Here is an 18,929-nt window from a genome sequence, read left to right as displayed (position 1 = left end):
ACACCAAAACACTTGGATGCACAATGGATGCGTATTTTGCTAACTATATTATACCATTAGCATCATCAGCAGATTATTAAAACTTTAGTAGCTTTAATCATCTGCCGATGATGCTAAAATGGTTAGCAAAGCGCGCGTCCAGTGTTAAAGCGAGTGTAGCGAAGCGCGCGTCCAAAAGTAATGTGCTTTGGTGTATTGTGGTGAATTAGTGTTTTATTTTGCTATTAATACCGAAATTCCAACCTCCCAACTGTAATCAGTGAATTTCAAGCTCAGTAGTATTGACGAGCGAGACTGGTCTGGGTTCTTGCAGATAAAGCACTAGATTAGCGCCAAGACTGAACCGTGCAAGAATCCCAAAGATCCTTGCTGTCTTTTTATTTGCATCTCATTTTCCATAGATTGTAACTAAAAAATAGTTATTATAAACCCTATAAAATTGATTGAATAAAAAATTACTTGAAACCCCATTTATTTAAAGTTTTTGGATGACCTCTCAACTGCTCAAATTTACGTATTAAGTATTATTATTTAATTAATTGTTCAGTATCCAATTCATTATGACTAAAAACTTTTTGAAAAGGATATCATTGAAGAATGTAACCAATAGGTCAGAAGTAGACCACAATTGGTCTGTAAAAAAGAACATAATAGATCTGTAAAGAAGAATACCACAATAGATCTGTGGAATAGGCCAATAGCCAACTCAAATATCTAGACTATTTGGTACATACCTAGGTCCCACGCACACCAATCTCCTGCCCTCTTTAATCTTGACCGCCTGTGCCACGATCTTCTGCCGCTTCCCTGCCGAGACGAGCAGCGCGGTGCTCTGCAAACCTGGACTGGGCAGCGTGGGCACGCCCAGGCCTCCGTACTGGCCCTTGATGATCTTCACCACGGCGGGCAAATGGTGCTTGGCGACGAACTCGCGCAGGTAGCTGCCCTCGTCGGCCCATCGCGCGGCCGCCACTGTGATCTGACCGTCGGTTGCCGCCATAATCGCATTACTTGATCTTCATTTCTGGAAAGAAGAAAAAATGACAGTTATAGTATATTTCTTAAAGTTTAAAAGCACAAGACCTTCATTATAAATGCAAAAGACGTTTTGTTGTGTACAGTGTAACATGGCAAAAGTTGGGACCAATTTCATTTTAATGGATATATTCCAATGAAATTCGGACAGCATTAACACGTTTGTAGATGGACACATCCGGTACGTTTGCCGAGAACAATAGCAACCCTTCGTATAACAATAGGGCAATAAAGATATTCTCTCTCTATAAAGGTAGTGACCGCACCAGTGTCTGATATTAGGGTTTGAAGATTTATTTTAAGTTTTGTTAAAATATGTTTTGTTACACAACGTAAAATAATATGATAATGGCAATACAAATATTTATTTACCCATTATTGGCATGGTCATCAGTAACATTGGATTATACGAATACAGGGTGTCCTGTTTTGGTTGAAATCATACGGTGTTCCTATTATTAGCTGAAGATAGAAGGATGCGGTTTGCACAAACCTGCCCCATTTTTTGTCAAACGGAAGATGTTGTAAACAAAATTCTCATAGCCCTGTTCGTTTCTGAGCTACAGGGTCTTTTTGAAAATTTTGCAATTTGGGACAACCCCCGTATCTCTTGTTATCGTGAAAGGTATCGAGAAGGTGAAAACTGTTTATTGTAGAACTTTTTACGATAGAATACAGTGTCGTAGTCTATTTTTCTACGAATATAATATTTTTGAAGATATGAACTAATGAAGAATGAACTATGATATGTAACCTATATGAATTTATTTATATGATCTGGCTTGCCATAAATTTCTCAAAAATATATATATATCAATCTATATTTATTTTCACCATTTTTTAATACTGCATTATTTAAAAGTTTTCAGTAAAAGATTATTTTGATTAGTAGGGCAGGATTGATAATAAATGAAACTAAATAATTATTAAAAGTATACTACTATCTGTCTCTTGTTTTATTCTGGGAGCCACTAATAAATTCTTTATATATCAGGGAAACTTAACTCTCTACCGCTATTTTTAAATCTTGAAAACCACCGTACCGGAACTTTTAGATATTCCTTTAGGCAATTTACGTGAAATATACTTTCAGCAAGATGGGTTCACCTTCACATCTTGGAAAATATTAGAATTTTGTTAAATGACTATTTTCCAAATCAATGGATTGGGACCAATGATGGCATCCATGATCCCCGGATTTGTCCGTTCTTGATTTCTGTATTTAGGGATTTATGAAACATATCGTGGCAAATACAACAATGTCGAAGACCTTCAAAATGCTATCAGGCAAGCTTTTAGATATTTGCAAACCAATCCTGTTATAATAAATCCCGTTATAAAAAAAGAAGAAAAATATATTGTGTATATGATTTGCGTTATGACATTGACAACATTGCAAGGCTTCGATACTTCAATTTGAGATGTTTGGGGCAAATAAGCCTGCGGCACCAAAAAGTTCTTTAAATTTCTCGGAAAATATAAAATCTCTTGATTCCGTTCTTGTGGTATCGACTGAAACTGGTCAATTTATTCACTTCGTTGATACTGAACAAAGGTCTATTATTTCAGAACTCCTCATATTGATTTGCGACAAAATAACGAAACCTGTCTATAAACAAATAATTATCTATAAGTATAACAGTAATATATCTATGAATCCGATCGTCTTCATCATTTGTCCATCGCACCAGCAGCGAACACGCACAATTGTGTAGAAAGTGCGCTCGATTGAGGCGGCGAAGTCAAGGCCAAATTTTCACCAGGCGGACCTTGGCTATTACTGACCAGAAGTGTGACCAGCCCAAGGCCGTCCATCTTCGCGCTGGTCGACGATCCGCGATGCCCGTTTGCAACAGTTCAGCGCAACGTTGCCGAAACCAACAATATTTCATCGGATTACAGGTCGTTTGAAAGTTTAGTTCAATTAGTAACATCCCAGTTTAATAATTGAACCTTTTTTAGTGAACAATTCAAATTTGACGGCTTGGGCTAGTAATTTCGGTAGCATACCTGTATTTTTGTTATTAAAAAATTTCTAGTTCTTGATCTAGTAATTATTAAAACTCTTTTCCAGTATTTCGGTGTATTGTGGTGAATTCGTGTTTCATTTTGCAAATAATTGATTTATACTACAAATATATTATTTTTAAGAAATTGAATAAGTAATAGTAATTCTCTCAGCGTAAATAAAAGAAAACCAGCAAAATATTGAATCTACTCTACTTTATATTTTAATACATTTTAAAGCAATTAGAGCCAGACTGGTCTAGGTCTTGGTCTTGAACAAAGATCTGCATTAGATCAGCAAGACCAAGACCAAGATCAAACCGACCAGTGCAAAACTTCCGCAAGACCAAAACCATGCATGCAGGACTCCTGCGGTCTTGAGGTTTCGCATTTTTTTTCATGTTTATACCTATGATGAAAAATTACGCATTTGTTCCAAATTATTGTTGTGAATTTACTACAAATAGTGGTTTCTCACATAAAATTAAATAGAAAGAAATGCTGATTCAATATAATACAGAGATTCGGAAAACTCTGGCAGCCTATCCTACCGATAAAAATAAGTAAAAAAGTTTGTATAAATGTATGTCTTAAAATTCTTCGTTTCGGAGATACAGGGTGTAGAAGTTTCATTTTTATTTCAATTTTTTCCAAATAATTTATGAAGTAATGTAAACATTTGGATGAAAATTGGTGCCTAGAAGTTTTTTGACATGAGAAATTTGATTTTAGTGTTAATATGACTTCTAATTGTAGGGGGCGCCACCTATAAATTTTTAACTGGTTTAAAGAGTTATCATTTTTTTTCTGTACCTGTATAAAACTCCTGGGAGAAAATATACATTCGACCGCTATTTGAAATGGAAATAGTCAATACATAAATATCATTATTGGCAAAAAATAAACATGTAGACTAGATATAGTTATTAGACTGAAATTATAAATCTGAGGTTTTTATTTTTTTAAATTAATCATAATTTTTCCAGAGAAAAATATGATGAAATAATTTCTGTTGAACCTTGGCCACAAAAATACTTCAAATTTTTAATTTCACTCTAATAACCATAGAGTTAAAAATAAAAACTAATAACTACAGTACGTCTGTCCGTTCTGTAGCTACGGGGTATCCGTGAGAGGGGAAATGATATTGTCTCGATGTTTTTCGTAAAAAGTTAGACGATGCGTCCCATCAATAAAAATTCCGCAAATTTGCAAGTGGCCAATAAAATGAGTGGGCGGAGCGATTTGCGGTGACGTACTCGTCAAGTCGACGTATAAAATATACTTCTGTTTATTTAAATGTATTTTGTCCGCATTCCATTCATACATTCATAGACACAGATCCAGCAGATGTACTGTATCTAGTCAACATGTTTAATTTTTGTCAATAATGACATGTATTGATTATTTTGATTCCAAATATCTCAGAAATCATTACTCGTAGCAATTTTTACTAAGAGACCTTTTTTACGTTAAAGTTAAAGGAACATTTTTACTTATTTTTATCTGTAGAATATGCTGCCGAAGTTTTCCGAATACAATTCGGACCACCTTGTATATTAAAAAATAAAAAAAATTGTCTCGGACAAAAAATATTCTAATAATTTCTTTCTTTAAAGTTCTATATGCATTGAATTACTAAAAATACTATTTATTTAAAGATTTTCTATGTAGAAAGTGCCTCTAGTAAAAATCTATTAAAAAATGCAAGACTTGCAAGAGTCTTGCAGCAGGACCAAGACTGGATTTATTAAGTGCAAAACCAAGACCAAGGGACTCTTGGTATTGGTCTTGCATTTTCTCTTCACCAAAAGCCACTTAATTTGTGTTAAACATATTAAGGTACCTCTCGATCGCACTAATTTAGTTGATACGCCTCTGCAATAGTCTTTTTATTCAATGCATCCCACACTTCTCCCCCTCGACAATCGGCAACGTCGCACGACTGCTAATGAGATATCTCCGGTTAACGCGTACACCTTAGCATCGAGTTACGGCACAGCCTCCTCCCGCAGCAAAGGACACTGACACTCGGAGCGGAGGACCCCTCGAGATCCGTACACACGTTCGAAAATAAGCCGCAGAAACAACAGCCGAGCGCCCGACTATGCCGCTGTTGTCGAAGATGTACAGCAGGAATAATGAAACACTTGTCAGTTGTAATTTCCCCATTTCTAAGGGAGAAAACTTAAACGTGGCACCATCGCATCATTAGTGGAAGGTGAAACTTAAATCCAAATAGACAAATGAAACTGCAACTGAATTTTAGTCAATATATTAAGAATCATGGATAAAGGGGAATCCTCCAACGGTCTAAAGCACTCGAAGAAATTTTTCAGAACTACCGAGAAAAATCGAAGGTTTTCCTCGATTTAAGTAAGAACAATCTTCGGATTGTCACGGAGATTTTAACAGGACACTCATCTCTTCATTGAACACCTCAGTAGATTGAAGCTAAGAAACAAAGGCGAATGCAGATTCTGTGGGAAAAATTGGGAAACACCAGAACATCTCATCACTGAGTGAGCCGAGATGACAGCCATTCGTGCCATAAATTTTGGTACGACTGATATCGAAGATTGAGAACTAACCTCTGTAAAATCGTCTCAGATACTGTCTTGTGTTAAAGCCCTAAAACTGTAAGATGAGTTATAATTCAAAAAAGGGGGGACACAATAGATCTATAGATCGCGGTGATTAACTTCCCCCCTCCCATCAATCTACAATCATGAACAAAGACGCTAATAGTAAGAATCTAGAAGAATATTTGCAGTAGGCGAATAAGAAAGCAACAGTGATATTCTTAACGATGTCCAAAAGCAGTCTTCGAACACTAACTGCAATCTTAAGTAAACATTGTCAACTCAATAAACTCTTTCATCAAATGAAGTTAAATAAGCCAGTCTGCAGATGATATAAACAGTAAGAGGAGACACTTCCAATCTATTGTAGCCAAATTACTGTAGAATGTGAAACTTCAATCCTGCAGTTACTTTGCATTGCTCATAATCCAAAAATGAAAAGATGTATCAAAGATTTGAACAAGATACACTTGCTATCCCTTAATGTTAATATTTCTAATTTAAGAATTATTTATAAGAATACCTTTACTGTGTTTATTTCTCCATATTCTTCAGCTATGAAAAAATATCCACATTATAAAAATATAATATCTCTTTATTGAAACATCCAAAATTGCCCAAATATTTTTAGATAGGTTCTTTCTATAGACACTTTAAATTAACTTTTTTTTATTATTTCTATAATTAGTGCATTGCATGGTTAAATTACGCTCTGAACAGCGCTCATTAGAAAAAAGTTAGGAGATGTCACCTTTGACATTTCAACAATTTAACGCTCACCTTTAAGCCAAATGTCAACGAAGATAACATGTTTCGGCCTTCGACACAATTTGAAAAGGTATTACACCCATGAATGGCCATTTTTAATAACCATTGTATAATATAATTTACGAACTTTTATTCTTAACCATTGAACTCGGTGGATTGGATTCCATCCCATTTTAACCAATGATAACTATTAATAATTCATTATTTTTATAAAACAAATCTGGTCATTTTTTCTTAATCATAATTCTTCTACTTAGTATTATTTCAAAATACGAATAAAGATATTACGCCATGTCAAGCTATTTAAATACATTTTTATTTTAAATAAAAGAATAATTAATCATTACTAGTACTATTACGATCTTAACGTATCTGTTAATATACCGCATTCAGCCGTTTTTTGCTAATGAACATACAATGATTGTTGTGATTGCATCAAAAATCCAGCATAACTATTTTAATAGCCTTGATATACATCGAGTAATAATAGCACAAATGATCTGATTGCAGAACAGGGTTACTACTATTCAGATTTTGAAAGGTTTTAGCAAAATTCCTAAGCATTTAATCAAATGCATAACCGTATCTAGATTATGTGTTTTTTTAACGTAAATCTGTATAAGCAAGGTAATATTGCTCAACTTTGTTTGCGATGTGCATATTGTATTGTTGCAAAGGTCATAGTTGTGTTGGAGACATACTACACACCTCTGAAAAAGAAATACCACTGTTCGTGTACATTATTTATCACATATTTTATCATATTATCTAATATGTCATAGAAACAGTTAGAGCTTCTCCCAGATTTAACTGTACATATACTTGTTTACATTTATAAATATATAATACAAAGTATTTCATAATTATGTAATCAAATGTCGTGCCATATTTTTTGTTAAAAAAACGGCATCACAATGGTCTTTGAAATGGTAATGGTAATATTTTTCATATTTGGGAGGAAGGGTGTGGGCGTTAGCTAACCAGCATATTCCAAAATGAAGAAAGATGGCGTGAACTGAGAAAGGCCTATACTGAGTCGACAAGGTCTGACTTTGGGTGCCGATTTTCGTGTGAACGAAAGTACAGTCAATAAGTTCAGGGTAATAAAATGTACTGAACAAAGAAAGAAGAGCAAGTATTTTCCAAAGCGCATGAAATATAGCGTCGGATTACGTGGTTATGTAATAACCAGTTCGCGTTTTCTCCAACTTACAAAATCGCCATAACGATTCACTCTTAGACATAAATACAGATCCAAGACTGTCGCTTGCCAATATGGTATATCCAAAGTTAGATGATGACTTTGAAAAAATCTCTCAAGAGACCGGCTCTCGAAACAGGTTAGAAACAGATTTGAAAGACAGTCCCGGAATGGAACATGGCAGGAAAATCTTGGCCTCCTCCTCCTAGGTGCCTTCTCTGTTGAGGTTGGCGATTAATATGGCATATGACTCTCTGTCCAGAGCTTGGTGCATAAGGGTGTTTCCGTCAGTGTGGGTCCCATCTCTTATGTTACGTAGATATGATTTCTTTTTCCTCCCTATGCTACGATTTTTCCTTCTATTATGAGCTGTATTTCCTCATATTCTGAATGCCGCATTATGTGTCCAAGGTAGGAATTCTTTTTTATTTTAATTGTGCATGTTATGTGTGCACGAGTTTTCATTCTGTTAAAATTTTGGCATTCTGTTAAAATCTTGGCTAGGCCATCCAAAAGCACGACCGGGGAACTCTTAAAAACCAGCAGAAATTGGGCGTATATTATCACTGCCGTATATAAGACCACCGGGACCACTGAAGGCTGAGATCATATCTGCAGAGAATAGGAGAAGACGGAAATGCAGAGGACGCCGAATGCTGGATGGGAAAGTGATGAAACTATGCCCTTCTGGGAACAGCTTCAGATTTGAGTTGTTTGGCAAAACTATTCTGGACTATTAAACCTTGGTGACATATCAAACTCGGATATAACAATCTATATTAAAAAATTTCCAACATTTTCCCAACATTTCACATTGTTTCCCAACTGGCAACCTTCTAAAAATGTAAAGAAGTAGCCTTTACGACAGAGTGACGCGATATCCCCAAAGCATTTTACAGCAACACTAGAAGAAATCTTCTCTTAACTGGACTGGACCATCAAAGGATTAAAAATAGATGAAGAATATCTTAACCATCTAAGATTCGCTGATGACATAGTCCTAATTGCCAATAGTCCTGAAGAACTACAAGCACAAATTAAGGAACTAAATACAGCCAGCAATAAAGTGGGTCTCCAAATGAATTTAGCAGAAACTAAAGTAATGTACAACAACTAGTGAACAGAAAAGACATTCAAATAAATAACACAACACTGGAAATAGTAGGAGAATATATGTGTTTTATTAGTAGTATATACGGTTTAATTTGTAGTATATTATTTCTAGTATTTGGGCTGTGTACTAGTTACACAGTTCGGGAACTCTACTACCAGAAATCAACAAAAGAATTAAGTTAGCATGGAGTAACCATGGATGGAAGAAACTCAAATCATATTCAAATCTAGAATGCCACTTCATCGAAAGAAGAAAACATTCGACCAATGCGTACTACTACTATGGATGCGAAACTTTCACTCTGGATGCGAAACCTAGGCACTTAAAACGGACATTATAAGGAAACTGCAGCTCGCACAATGCTCAATGGACTGAATGGTATGTTGGAATGGTATGTTGGGAATAACCAAGAGAGACCGTACAAGAATAGAGTCGATACGACAAAAGATCCATGTAATCGATGCCATCCACAGAATCAAATCCTCAAGTGGCAATGGGCAGGACACCTGGCAAGAAGGACGGACAACAGATGGATCCCAAAAATTACAGCATAGTATCCACGAGGAATTAAGAGACCTAGAAGACGACCGAACCTGAGATGGGACCATGATATTAGGAAATTAGCAGGGATAACTTGGCATAGCTAAAAATAAACAACTTAGGCCCAACTAAAAATAGAGCATCAGCAAATAGGGATACTACACCATAATTGGAAATGGTTGAATAAGGTGAAAACGATGATGATGATGATTAAAAGGTTGGGTCTTGAGGGTGGATGTTAAAGTTCGTATAATAGAGCCACAATAATCCCTTGCAGACGATTTGGGGGTCCCACCAGGGATCAAATTTTAGTAAATATACAATACTATTTTCGACAATGAAGAGAGATAGCGTATATTGAGAGAGCCCTGTATGTCCAAAGTTGTATGATTGACTCAGAATAAATAAACTTTTGTAAAGTTTGATCTAGTTTTTTTGATCTAGTCTTTCGAAATACAAAAATGCTAAAAACAATAACGTATAATAAATCAAATAAAGTCTAATTAACTATTAAGCCTTCAGTATTAAACACAGCATTATCATCGCGCTTAAATTAAGTGAAAGTAAACTGAATCAACCGTCTTTCTGTTTGATTTGTTGAAGCGCCGTCGATTCCTTTTATTAAGTTTATATTTGTAACGGAATGACGAGTAGCGGAATAATAATGCGGCGAATAATAATAATAAAAAGGAACATAATGTTTAATTACTTAAAGCTACTCGCGTGCGAGTAATTGCTGTTCTCTCTAGGCAAAAATAAAATTAATAAAACCTCTCGCTTCGTATATTATGCAGATATTTATTAAACTAGCGAAAGTTTCAAAGGATAATTCGATTTGGTTGTTATTAATGGAGATAACTTAATTTTAACGTTGATAATTCTATTTTATACGTAGCGATTTCTATTTTTTATTAGAATATTTTCTGTTTAATTATCTAAAGTTTACTTCTATTATTATTTTCTATCATAAGTAGGTGGAAATTCGGTAGGAAAATTCACTCATATTAAATAATATGTTTAACTCTATTTTATCTCGATTCTCGATTATTATGCATTTTTTATAGATGATGATTTTTTGCTAATATGCTGAAATACGCGTCAGTGTTAAATAAGTGCAAATATTTTTATTTCTAGGGCTGGTAGATTTCAATATAAAAAAAGAAACATATTTTCTCTTTACTGCTTTTCAAATAAGTCCAAAATAACCGAGTTATTTTAGTTTGAGCAAATATATATTTTTTGCTTAAATTTTGAGAACCACTAGATTTTCTCTAGGTTTTCGTGCTTCTAAATTTAATCTATCTATATTGCCATAATATCAAGATATTACGATTTTTAAATAAAAATTAAAAAGAAATCCTTTTTTTATTTTAGAAGCTACAGATGTTTCACCCACTATTGCCAAACTCTGTATATTATGTGCTATTTTTTCATTTTCAATTCCATTTCTCCAAAGCCGAATATAGGAACTAAATTACGTTGTCTATAATTAGACATTTATTAAATTACTTCTAACAGTAAACTAAACTTCCCAATTATATCACCATATTCTACCTAAAGATTTTCACATTAGAAAGCATTACTGACACGAAACAAACAGTTTTCAAAGACCATCAAGCCAAAGTGTAAAATTTAAGCTTAACATCAGTTTTGATCCGTTTAACGAAGTCTTTGGCTTATAAGTATCCACACGGAACCTTAAACCTATCCTTCTCATTAAAATATAAATACGTTTATGCTAATATTTCGCGGAGTTTATCTCATTTTGGACATCGGCTGTCCCAAGCAAATTGCTTCTCGAGCGCAGCTACGCCAGACCCACCTAGTATATGGAAGCAAGGTATTATACAGCGTGTACAATATAATGACGTATTCAAAAGCAAAGATTCGAAAATTCAAGTATAGAAATTTATTCAAAATGCTATAACAATGTTTAATAATTTTCTAAGAGAAAAATGAGTTAAAATAGACAAAACAGACAATTTTATCACTTTTATACCCACAATATGTTATCTTAATTATGTTATTATATTTATTATGCATAATGTTCATAGCGCTTATATTACAATAATTTACAGTAGTATGTCCTTAGATTATCTTTCTTCTTCTTGCGGTGCCGCACCTCTCTTCAAGCGTTGGCGATCTCCATGACTATTTCGTTGAAGAGTTCTCTATCTTCTGCTGCATGAAACAGCCTCTCCACTCCCAGACCAGTCCAGTTCCGTATATTTCTCAGCCATGACAGTTTTTTTCGACCTACCCATCTTCTACCTTCGACTTTTTCTTGAATGATCAAACGAGCAAATATAATATTTGGTGCCACGCATTATGTATCCGAAGTAGCTAACCTTTCTGGCCTTGATGGTGGTTAAGAGTTCCCGATCTTTGTTTAGCTGTCCAAGAACTCCTTCGTTGCTTGTATGTTCGGTCCAAGAATTCTCGACTTTTAGCGTCCATGTCTCATCCGTAAAGAAGAGTTGACCATATGTAACAACGTAGTTTTCGTAATCGGGTTTGAGCAAGAATGGAAATCATCCATTGGCGTAACTACAGTGGTACCCGGGGGTGACGCGGCCGTGCCCCCCCCTCCAGGTACAGCTGGGCACCCCTCAGAGAAATCATATTCATATCATATTAATTTTTATTTGCTTGTGATGTAGTAAAAATGATGTTTTCTAGTTTTATTTAGTTAAAATTATTTTGTTGGTTCAAAAAATGTGTTAATTTGTATTTTTTACAAAATTTGTAGTTATTTAAGTAATCTACAGGAACACGGTTTGATAACCAAGTCTATGAAATTTATTGATATAGAAATTCATGTAAACGTTTTATTCAAAAAATGTGTATTTTAATATTATTCTTTATTTTTTAAAGAACAAAAGGCCTAGGCCCCCTGGGTTCAACCCCAGGCCCCGCCCAGGATTAATAATTGCTAGTTACACTAATGGAATCATCTTTACAGGAGGAAAAACTTTTCTAAATTTGCATACCATTTTAGAGAGAAATAACAGGAAATAGGAAAATAGATGATTTATTTCTCCGAAAAAAAAACAATATTATCTTTTAAGTAGTTCTAAAAATCAAAACGCGTTTCTGTTATATTATTTCATTTACGTTCTTTGATAGATGGTTATCATCTTGCCGTTGTTGAAGTATCACCCGTTCCAATGACTAGTATCAGCCTTTCCGTAACATTAAAATAAATAAATGTTGTGCTTTTTTAATTTCTTAAGATGTGTTCACACCGACTGCGCCGCTCCGCGCCGCGCAAAACTTTTTTTTAACATGTACTTTTTAGATGTATTTTTTTAGCGCGCACAAAAGTATATGTTAAAAAAATGATTTGCGTGGAGCGGCGCAGCCGGTGTGAACGCACCTTTAGAACAGCAAAAAACAGGACTCTGCACACCCACATATCTATTAAACTGAACTTCACATATTATAACTTTTAGCAGAATATTATTTTAACTTTTACACATTTTAACCAACTTTGAACCGACAAACTAATGATATAAATATTCCGAGATCGACATTCGACCGAGAGAAATCCAAAGACATTGAATAAATCAGGAATAAATCAAATATTTTTTCCACTTCCTTACAAATTAAAATCAGCGTCCTCTATTAGATAAGTAAATAGTCAACGTTTGATCCACATTTAAACAGACCAGCTGATGCAACTCAGCTGATCTGTTTAGCTAATGAATTTTAGATTATCCAATTCATTTTGAGACTACTCAAAACAGTAAACATCTTACAAATCTAAAAAAAATTCTAGTAAAAATACTTTTATTATTCAAGTAGAAATATCAATATAGTGTACTCGTAGTATAGTGCTGTCAAGAATCGAAGTGAAATGAAGTGCTGTTAAGTGTAGAGTTACGGTTTTAAGTAAAGTGATAAAACTACGCTATAACCTCATTACATCGATCTGCTATCTATCGGAGCCCCGTTTTCTAATGTTAAGTAAGTTTTTTACTTTTAATCTGAATTTTCTAGATCCAGGTAATTGCTTGGTATTTGCTATTTGCTACTGATTATCGATTGCTGACGACGGCTCTCAAAATGTTGTCATTAATTTTTTTACTTTTCAAAGTATAGTCATGAAAACAACCGATTTTGACCAATTTTGATAAAATTACTGTTACTGACTAATTAAAAAACGTAGATTATAAAAATATAGGCAGTTTTGACTTTACGAGTACCGTATTGGATATAGGCAAATACTTTTTTATTTGATTTATTTCATTTGTATGATTTTACAATCAGCATTACAATGTCACCTCCAGGGCACACCGTGTATATTTCTGCATACTCGTATTTGCTTTAGTAATGAACTCGTATAATGACCACTAAATCAAAAGTTATATGCGTTTCCGGGTTTGTGCCTGATGTAATTACGGTCAGTCTAAACGTAGGTTATAGGCAAAGAGGTATATTAGAGTTGTTAACTAACCATTCGTTTTTTGTTTTGGCAAAATAAAAGATTAAAGATTTTAAAACACAAAACTACTATTTTCTCTCAAAAAAGGAATGAAAAAAAAGGTTCTTTAAATTGCAATTCCATTTTAGAAGTGAAACAAAAAATAAGAATAGCAAAAAAACGTTCCGAAAAGTGGTAATGATCGAAAAAGTTGTAAGCCAATGAGGAAGTTGAGATGGGTCTTTGAAGCGTCGTAACTCAGGCCCTATGTGAGCTAGGGGGTTGAAACGCGGAATGTAGATGGGGCTCTAAGAGCCTCTCCTACTCTTTTCATGATATTTTGACGAAGTCTCGTGCACTATGCAACTCCATCATCAATGGCGAAAAATTTGTCCGATTTAAATGAAATTTGGTATGTCGATAGATTGGACCAAGGCCAACTTGACCGTGTATCCCACCCTGCAAAATTGGATACGACGTTGCGTTAACATCTTCATCAGGGTGGGACTAAGGATTTGATATATTGAAGAAAAATGTGGTTAAGGACGAAAAAAAAATAATTGAGGACGACGCAACACCCTCGCCGTTTCGTACCGATGCGATGTCTCTAAATGGAAGAAATCATCAGGCTTTTTCTAGGTCGATTGGGATCTGATGAGGTACCCGAATGGAGTCCTCAGACTCCTCAGAAACTGGTTAACAACAGTATCACCGAAAGGTGGTTAAAAGTTGAAGTGAATTTAACTTTATTAATACTAGCTATATTTTTATAAATACCGGGGATAACGAATTAAATCCATAAAGGAAAAGTTGCATTGTCTTATACAGGGTATTTTTTATGTAGTGATCAACATCGCAATATTTAAAATGCTATAATATCTCAATTTATTTTTTAAACGCAACAGTCTGTATATTATTTTTTAAATGCAGAATTAAAAAATGAACATTGTATTTAAAGTGCTTCTAAATTTTTAAGAGTTTCGCAGATATTCGCATATTATCTTTACATACTAATATTATAAACGCGAACGTTTGTTTCGATCTATGGATGTATGAATATATGGATGAATGTATAGATCTTTGTTACTCTTTCAACGCAAAAACTACTGAATGGATTTTAATGAAACTTTACAATAATATAGCTTATACATCAGAATAACACATAGACTATAATTTATAATAATATAAAATATATAACGATGTTGAAAAATATCACACGGTTCAGTTAGACCAAAGAATATCTTAGACTAAATTTTTATTAAGGTCTCCTGATTTAGGTCTGATACTTTACTATTGAAAGAGCCTATATGTATAAATAAAAAAATGTATAATAATCCGAATATCTGTAAAATCATTCCACCAAAATGCAATATTTATACAGGGTGTTTCAAAAAACATGTGCCATCTCTCGTGGGGACATTTCTCACGTAAAAATAAAATTTATTTTATTGGTTTTATAGGTCCGATTCTGCTTTGTTTCGTAGCTACAGGGTGTTTGTCTTCGTAGCTACAGGGTGTTTGGCTCCTCGACTGTGAACGGTACGGAAGGACAAACCCCAACCCTGGAAGGGTGTATACCCTCGGAGGAAGAACATCTGTTGCCAGGGGATGGGAAATACCCTATCCCCTCTACAATATGTATGATGGGTTATTGACTGTATGATGAGTTATAACTCAAGGGAGGGGGACGCAATAAATCTTTAAGGTCGCAGTGATTAACCTCCCCCCTCCCACTCATTCTACATTCTAGAGACTCCAAACCAACCGTGGAAGGGTGTATACCCTCGGAGGAAGAACATCTGTTGCCAGAGGAGGATGGGAAATACCGTGTCCCCTCTACAATATGAATGATGGGTTATAGAATGTATGAGGAGTTATAACTCAAGGATGTATGATGGATTATAGACTGTATGATGAGTTATACATCAAGGAAGGGGGATACAATAGATCTTTGAGGTCGCAGTGATTAACCCCCCCCCCCCTCATTCTACAATCTATATTCTAGAGACTACAACAGAGTTCAACAGATAACATTAAAAAAAACAGAAATTTACTTGTGAATTATACTGTCAACGTCAACAGGTATAACTGCCAGTACTGCCACTCTCATGAAACCTCTCGTTGGACTATAGATATATCTCGATAGACTATAGATATACCTTATCATTCCCAGTTTTATATTTCCCTCTACGATTCCCACCTTCCTATATACGAAAAAATATTTTATTTCCGACTATATTGTTCGCAATATTTTATGAGCAATTTTTAAGAGTGCTTTTTAAGTTTCTCTTTGAATGAACAATTGGATGTATAATTTATTGGCGAGACGTCGCTGAGCAATCGAATATTTATTTTATTATTTATTTTAAAACATAAAGGGTTGTTAAAATTTATTGACCCAAACAAAAGATTCTTTTATTGAGCAAGCAATGCCTGTAAATTTAAGATTTAAAATCATGATAAATGGTCTTTCAATTTCAATCTCATCCCGTTAAAATCTTATGAAAATTTAAGTTCTATAATAAACAGTAATCATGTTTTATAAAAAAGGAAATCTCTACATCCAAAAATGAACAAATGATTACGTAAAAATTCTTAGTATTCCCTATAAAATATTACTCAACTATATCTATAATAGAAATTATTTTAATTTAAATGATTTTACACGAATACATATATCGTTTTCCTGGTTCGTTTAAGCAGAAATTATAATTCTGCTAATTCCATACACGACAATGCCTATCTAGCCTCATTTTTTCGTTAATTAGTATGTAATTAAATAGAACTACTCATTTTTTTCCTGATAATTTCTCTTTTCCACGCAACATAAAGCTCAATTACTTTCCTGAAAATTCTACCATGTATGTATTAATACTCCGTTGTTTTCACGTAGGTATAACATTCTTTGTTATACATAATTAACTATGTATGCATTAAATATAACTACATTTCTGATAATGTGGACCTTTTTAAGAAAAAAATTATGAGAGATAACACGTGTCACTGCAAATCTTCGGTGGACAAACAGGTATATGCGAAAGGGGCTTTACCTTATTCACTTCTGGCTGTACTAAGTTGTACCATATCAGTTGTCTGGTAAAGCACAGAAATATAGTCTGTACGACTGGCACTGAAACTTGTTCTGCCTGGAACCACAAAGTTGACATAAACTAATAACGTCCTATAGGAATGTAGAACTGATAATGATCTATATCTAGTAGAACATCGTTTTGATTTTTAAATGGTACCCTCGGGGTTTTGTTGCTTTCGATAGAAAATGATACTCTGAATAGAATGACATAGCATAGGTCAACTTTTGACATTTTTGAATATGGTTTATTTGAAATTGCAACATTTCATAAATGACAATTTGACTCGAAATACCAAGTGTGTAGTACCAAATTATTCACAAAAAAATGCTTTTTCCAAATATGCTAATGAGCCACCCTCGTTCCATTTGAAAAAATTGAAATATGATTAAAAATACGATTTGAACATCTTTTAATCAGCCAGGACAAGACACGAATAACATTAGACGATCAAATCTATTTTTCCAAGGCTCCTTGATTAAAAATTAGTATTTTTAATACAGCCATGGCACTCTAGATTGAATTTTAAAAATCAACTGTGTTTTAAGCAAAAACGTCAAAAGTTGACATATGATATGTCATTCTATTTAGAATGTTATTTTCTATCGAATAAAGTAAAGAAATACCTAGGGTGTCATTTAAAAATCAAAAGTTGTAGTCATTTCCGGTGTTACCAAATCTCGTGTTTTTATCTGAAAAAATAAAAAAGTTATAGTGGTGAGCCACTTTTGAGACGCACCCGGTATAGGAGGGTAATAATACAACTACTTGTTTGATAATAAAATTAGCTTTAAGAGTTTATTTGAATTAATTTTATTTGTTTTAGATAATTTTAACTTAATAATAAGCAATAGGTAGGCAAAAGTTTAAAATTACTATTAGTAGTTTTCAAAAGTATTACGTACTTATATTATACAGTACGTCTGTCCGTTCTATAGCTACGGGGTATCCGTGAGAGGGGAAACGATATTCTCTCGATGTTTTTCGTAAAAAATTAGACGACGCGTCTCATCAATAAAAATTCGACAAATTTTCAAGTGGCCAATAAAATGAGTGGGCGGAGCGATTTGCGGTGACGTACTCGTCAAGTCGACGAATAAAATATATTGTTGTTTATTTAAATGTTTTTTGTCCGCACTCCTTTCATAGACACAGATCCAGCAGACGTACTATACTTCGAAAAATAATCTTCTACGACAAACTAATTCTACGACTTGAGATTTTCGTATAAGACTGGAAAAAGCAACAGGCTTTTCAACGTCCAATGCCCCTCCCACAAAAGAGGTTCATTAAAAATGTTGGGTTAGTTACCATCTAAGGGGTGTAACAAGAAAACTGACTGAATATAAGTCTTCAATATTTTTATTGGCATGTCTCATTTTTTATCTAAATATGAGTGTTTCATTTTTACACCACTTGACCCTGTATAAATAAATTACAACCCGCTTAAAACCATCTAGCAGCAGGTGTCATAAAAATAAAGAAGAGTACTGACCAAGTAATGACATCTAGGGCTTGACCTCGCCAAAATTATTATCGATTGTCATTCCCAGCCGTCTTTGACGCCGTTTTTTTTTCTATTTTATGGTATTTGTTGCTTTTAAGCCACTTTAAAGCAATGCATTTCAACTATACGAGCCGGTATACTTCAAAAGAATATAGTGAGTCCCTAGTTACCAAGTGATATTACCCCTGTCTCCCCTACATGGAATTTTCGTAGATACCATGCGAACTTTCGAGAAAGGATGATTTAAACGAGATTTCTATATCCTTTTTTTTTGAAGCGGACAGGATTTATTATAGCCGGTGTGTGCAAATTCGCCAGATATTTTCTTTTTATCTGTCAGCGTCAAGTAATGGATATACCCATTGTTCTATATTTACAGATGTACATACTTCTTTATTTTTGAGCAATATTTACGACTTTCCACACTGCCTCTGGTTTTTTTTTATTTAATTTTAAATATCGACAGATGATAGTATAGTTTTTTGAATTTTCTCCAAAAAATCATCTATTGTGGTTTTCTTGTAGATTAAATTCTCCAATCGTATCTTTTTTACAAACTCTAATAATTTGGACACTGATATTCTTCTCTCTAACTCTTTAGAAATAACTTATAATCCTCTGGTACAAAGAACCGACAATTTGCCTGAACAATGACAAAAATGG

At 34.1% G+C, this 18,929-nt stretch overlaps 1 protein-coding gene across 2 annotated transcripts in view; it reads right to left on the bottom strand.

Moving 5' to 3' along the window:
- LOC115881179 overlaps positions 1–18,929 on the bottom strand; it is a 140,186-nt gene that overhangs the window by 38,348 nt on the left and 82,909 nt on the right. Inside the window, exons 1-2 of one of the 2 annotated variants that reach the window (XM_030898572.1) lie at positions 16,721–16,819; positions 735–1,024 (exon numbers count right to left, since the gene is read on the bottom strand). In XM_030898572.1, the coding sequence (XP_030754432.1) occupies positions 735–1,000 (266 nt within the window). In that variant the 5' untranslated portion in view covers positions 1,001–1,024; positions 16,721–16,819. Of the gene's footprint in view, positions 1–734; positions 1,025–16,720; positions 16,820–18,929 lie in introns of those variants that run through there. The other variant, XM_030898571.1, reaches the window with a different exon arrangement.

The sequence above is a fragment of the Sitophilus oryzae genome, unplaced genomic scaffold, assembly GCF_002938485.1.
Source record: "Sitophilus oryzae breed Bouriz unplaced genomic scaffold, Soryzae_2.0 scaffold_1701_pilon_pilon, whole genome shotgun sequence".
NCBI lineage: Eukaryota > Metazoa > Arthropoda > Insecta > Coleoptera > Curculionidae > Sitophilus > Sitophilus oryzae.
The sequence above is the reverse complement of the archived record's forward strand: the minus strand, read 5'-3'. Positions and strand labels throughout refer to the sequence as shown.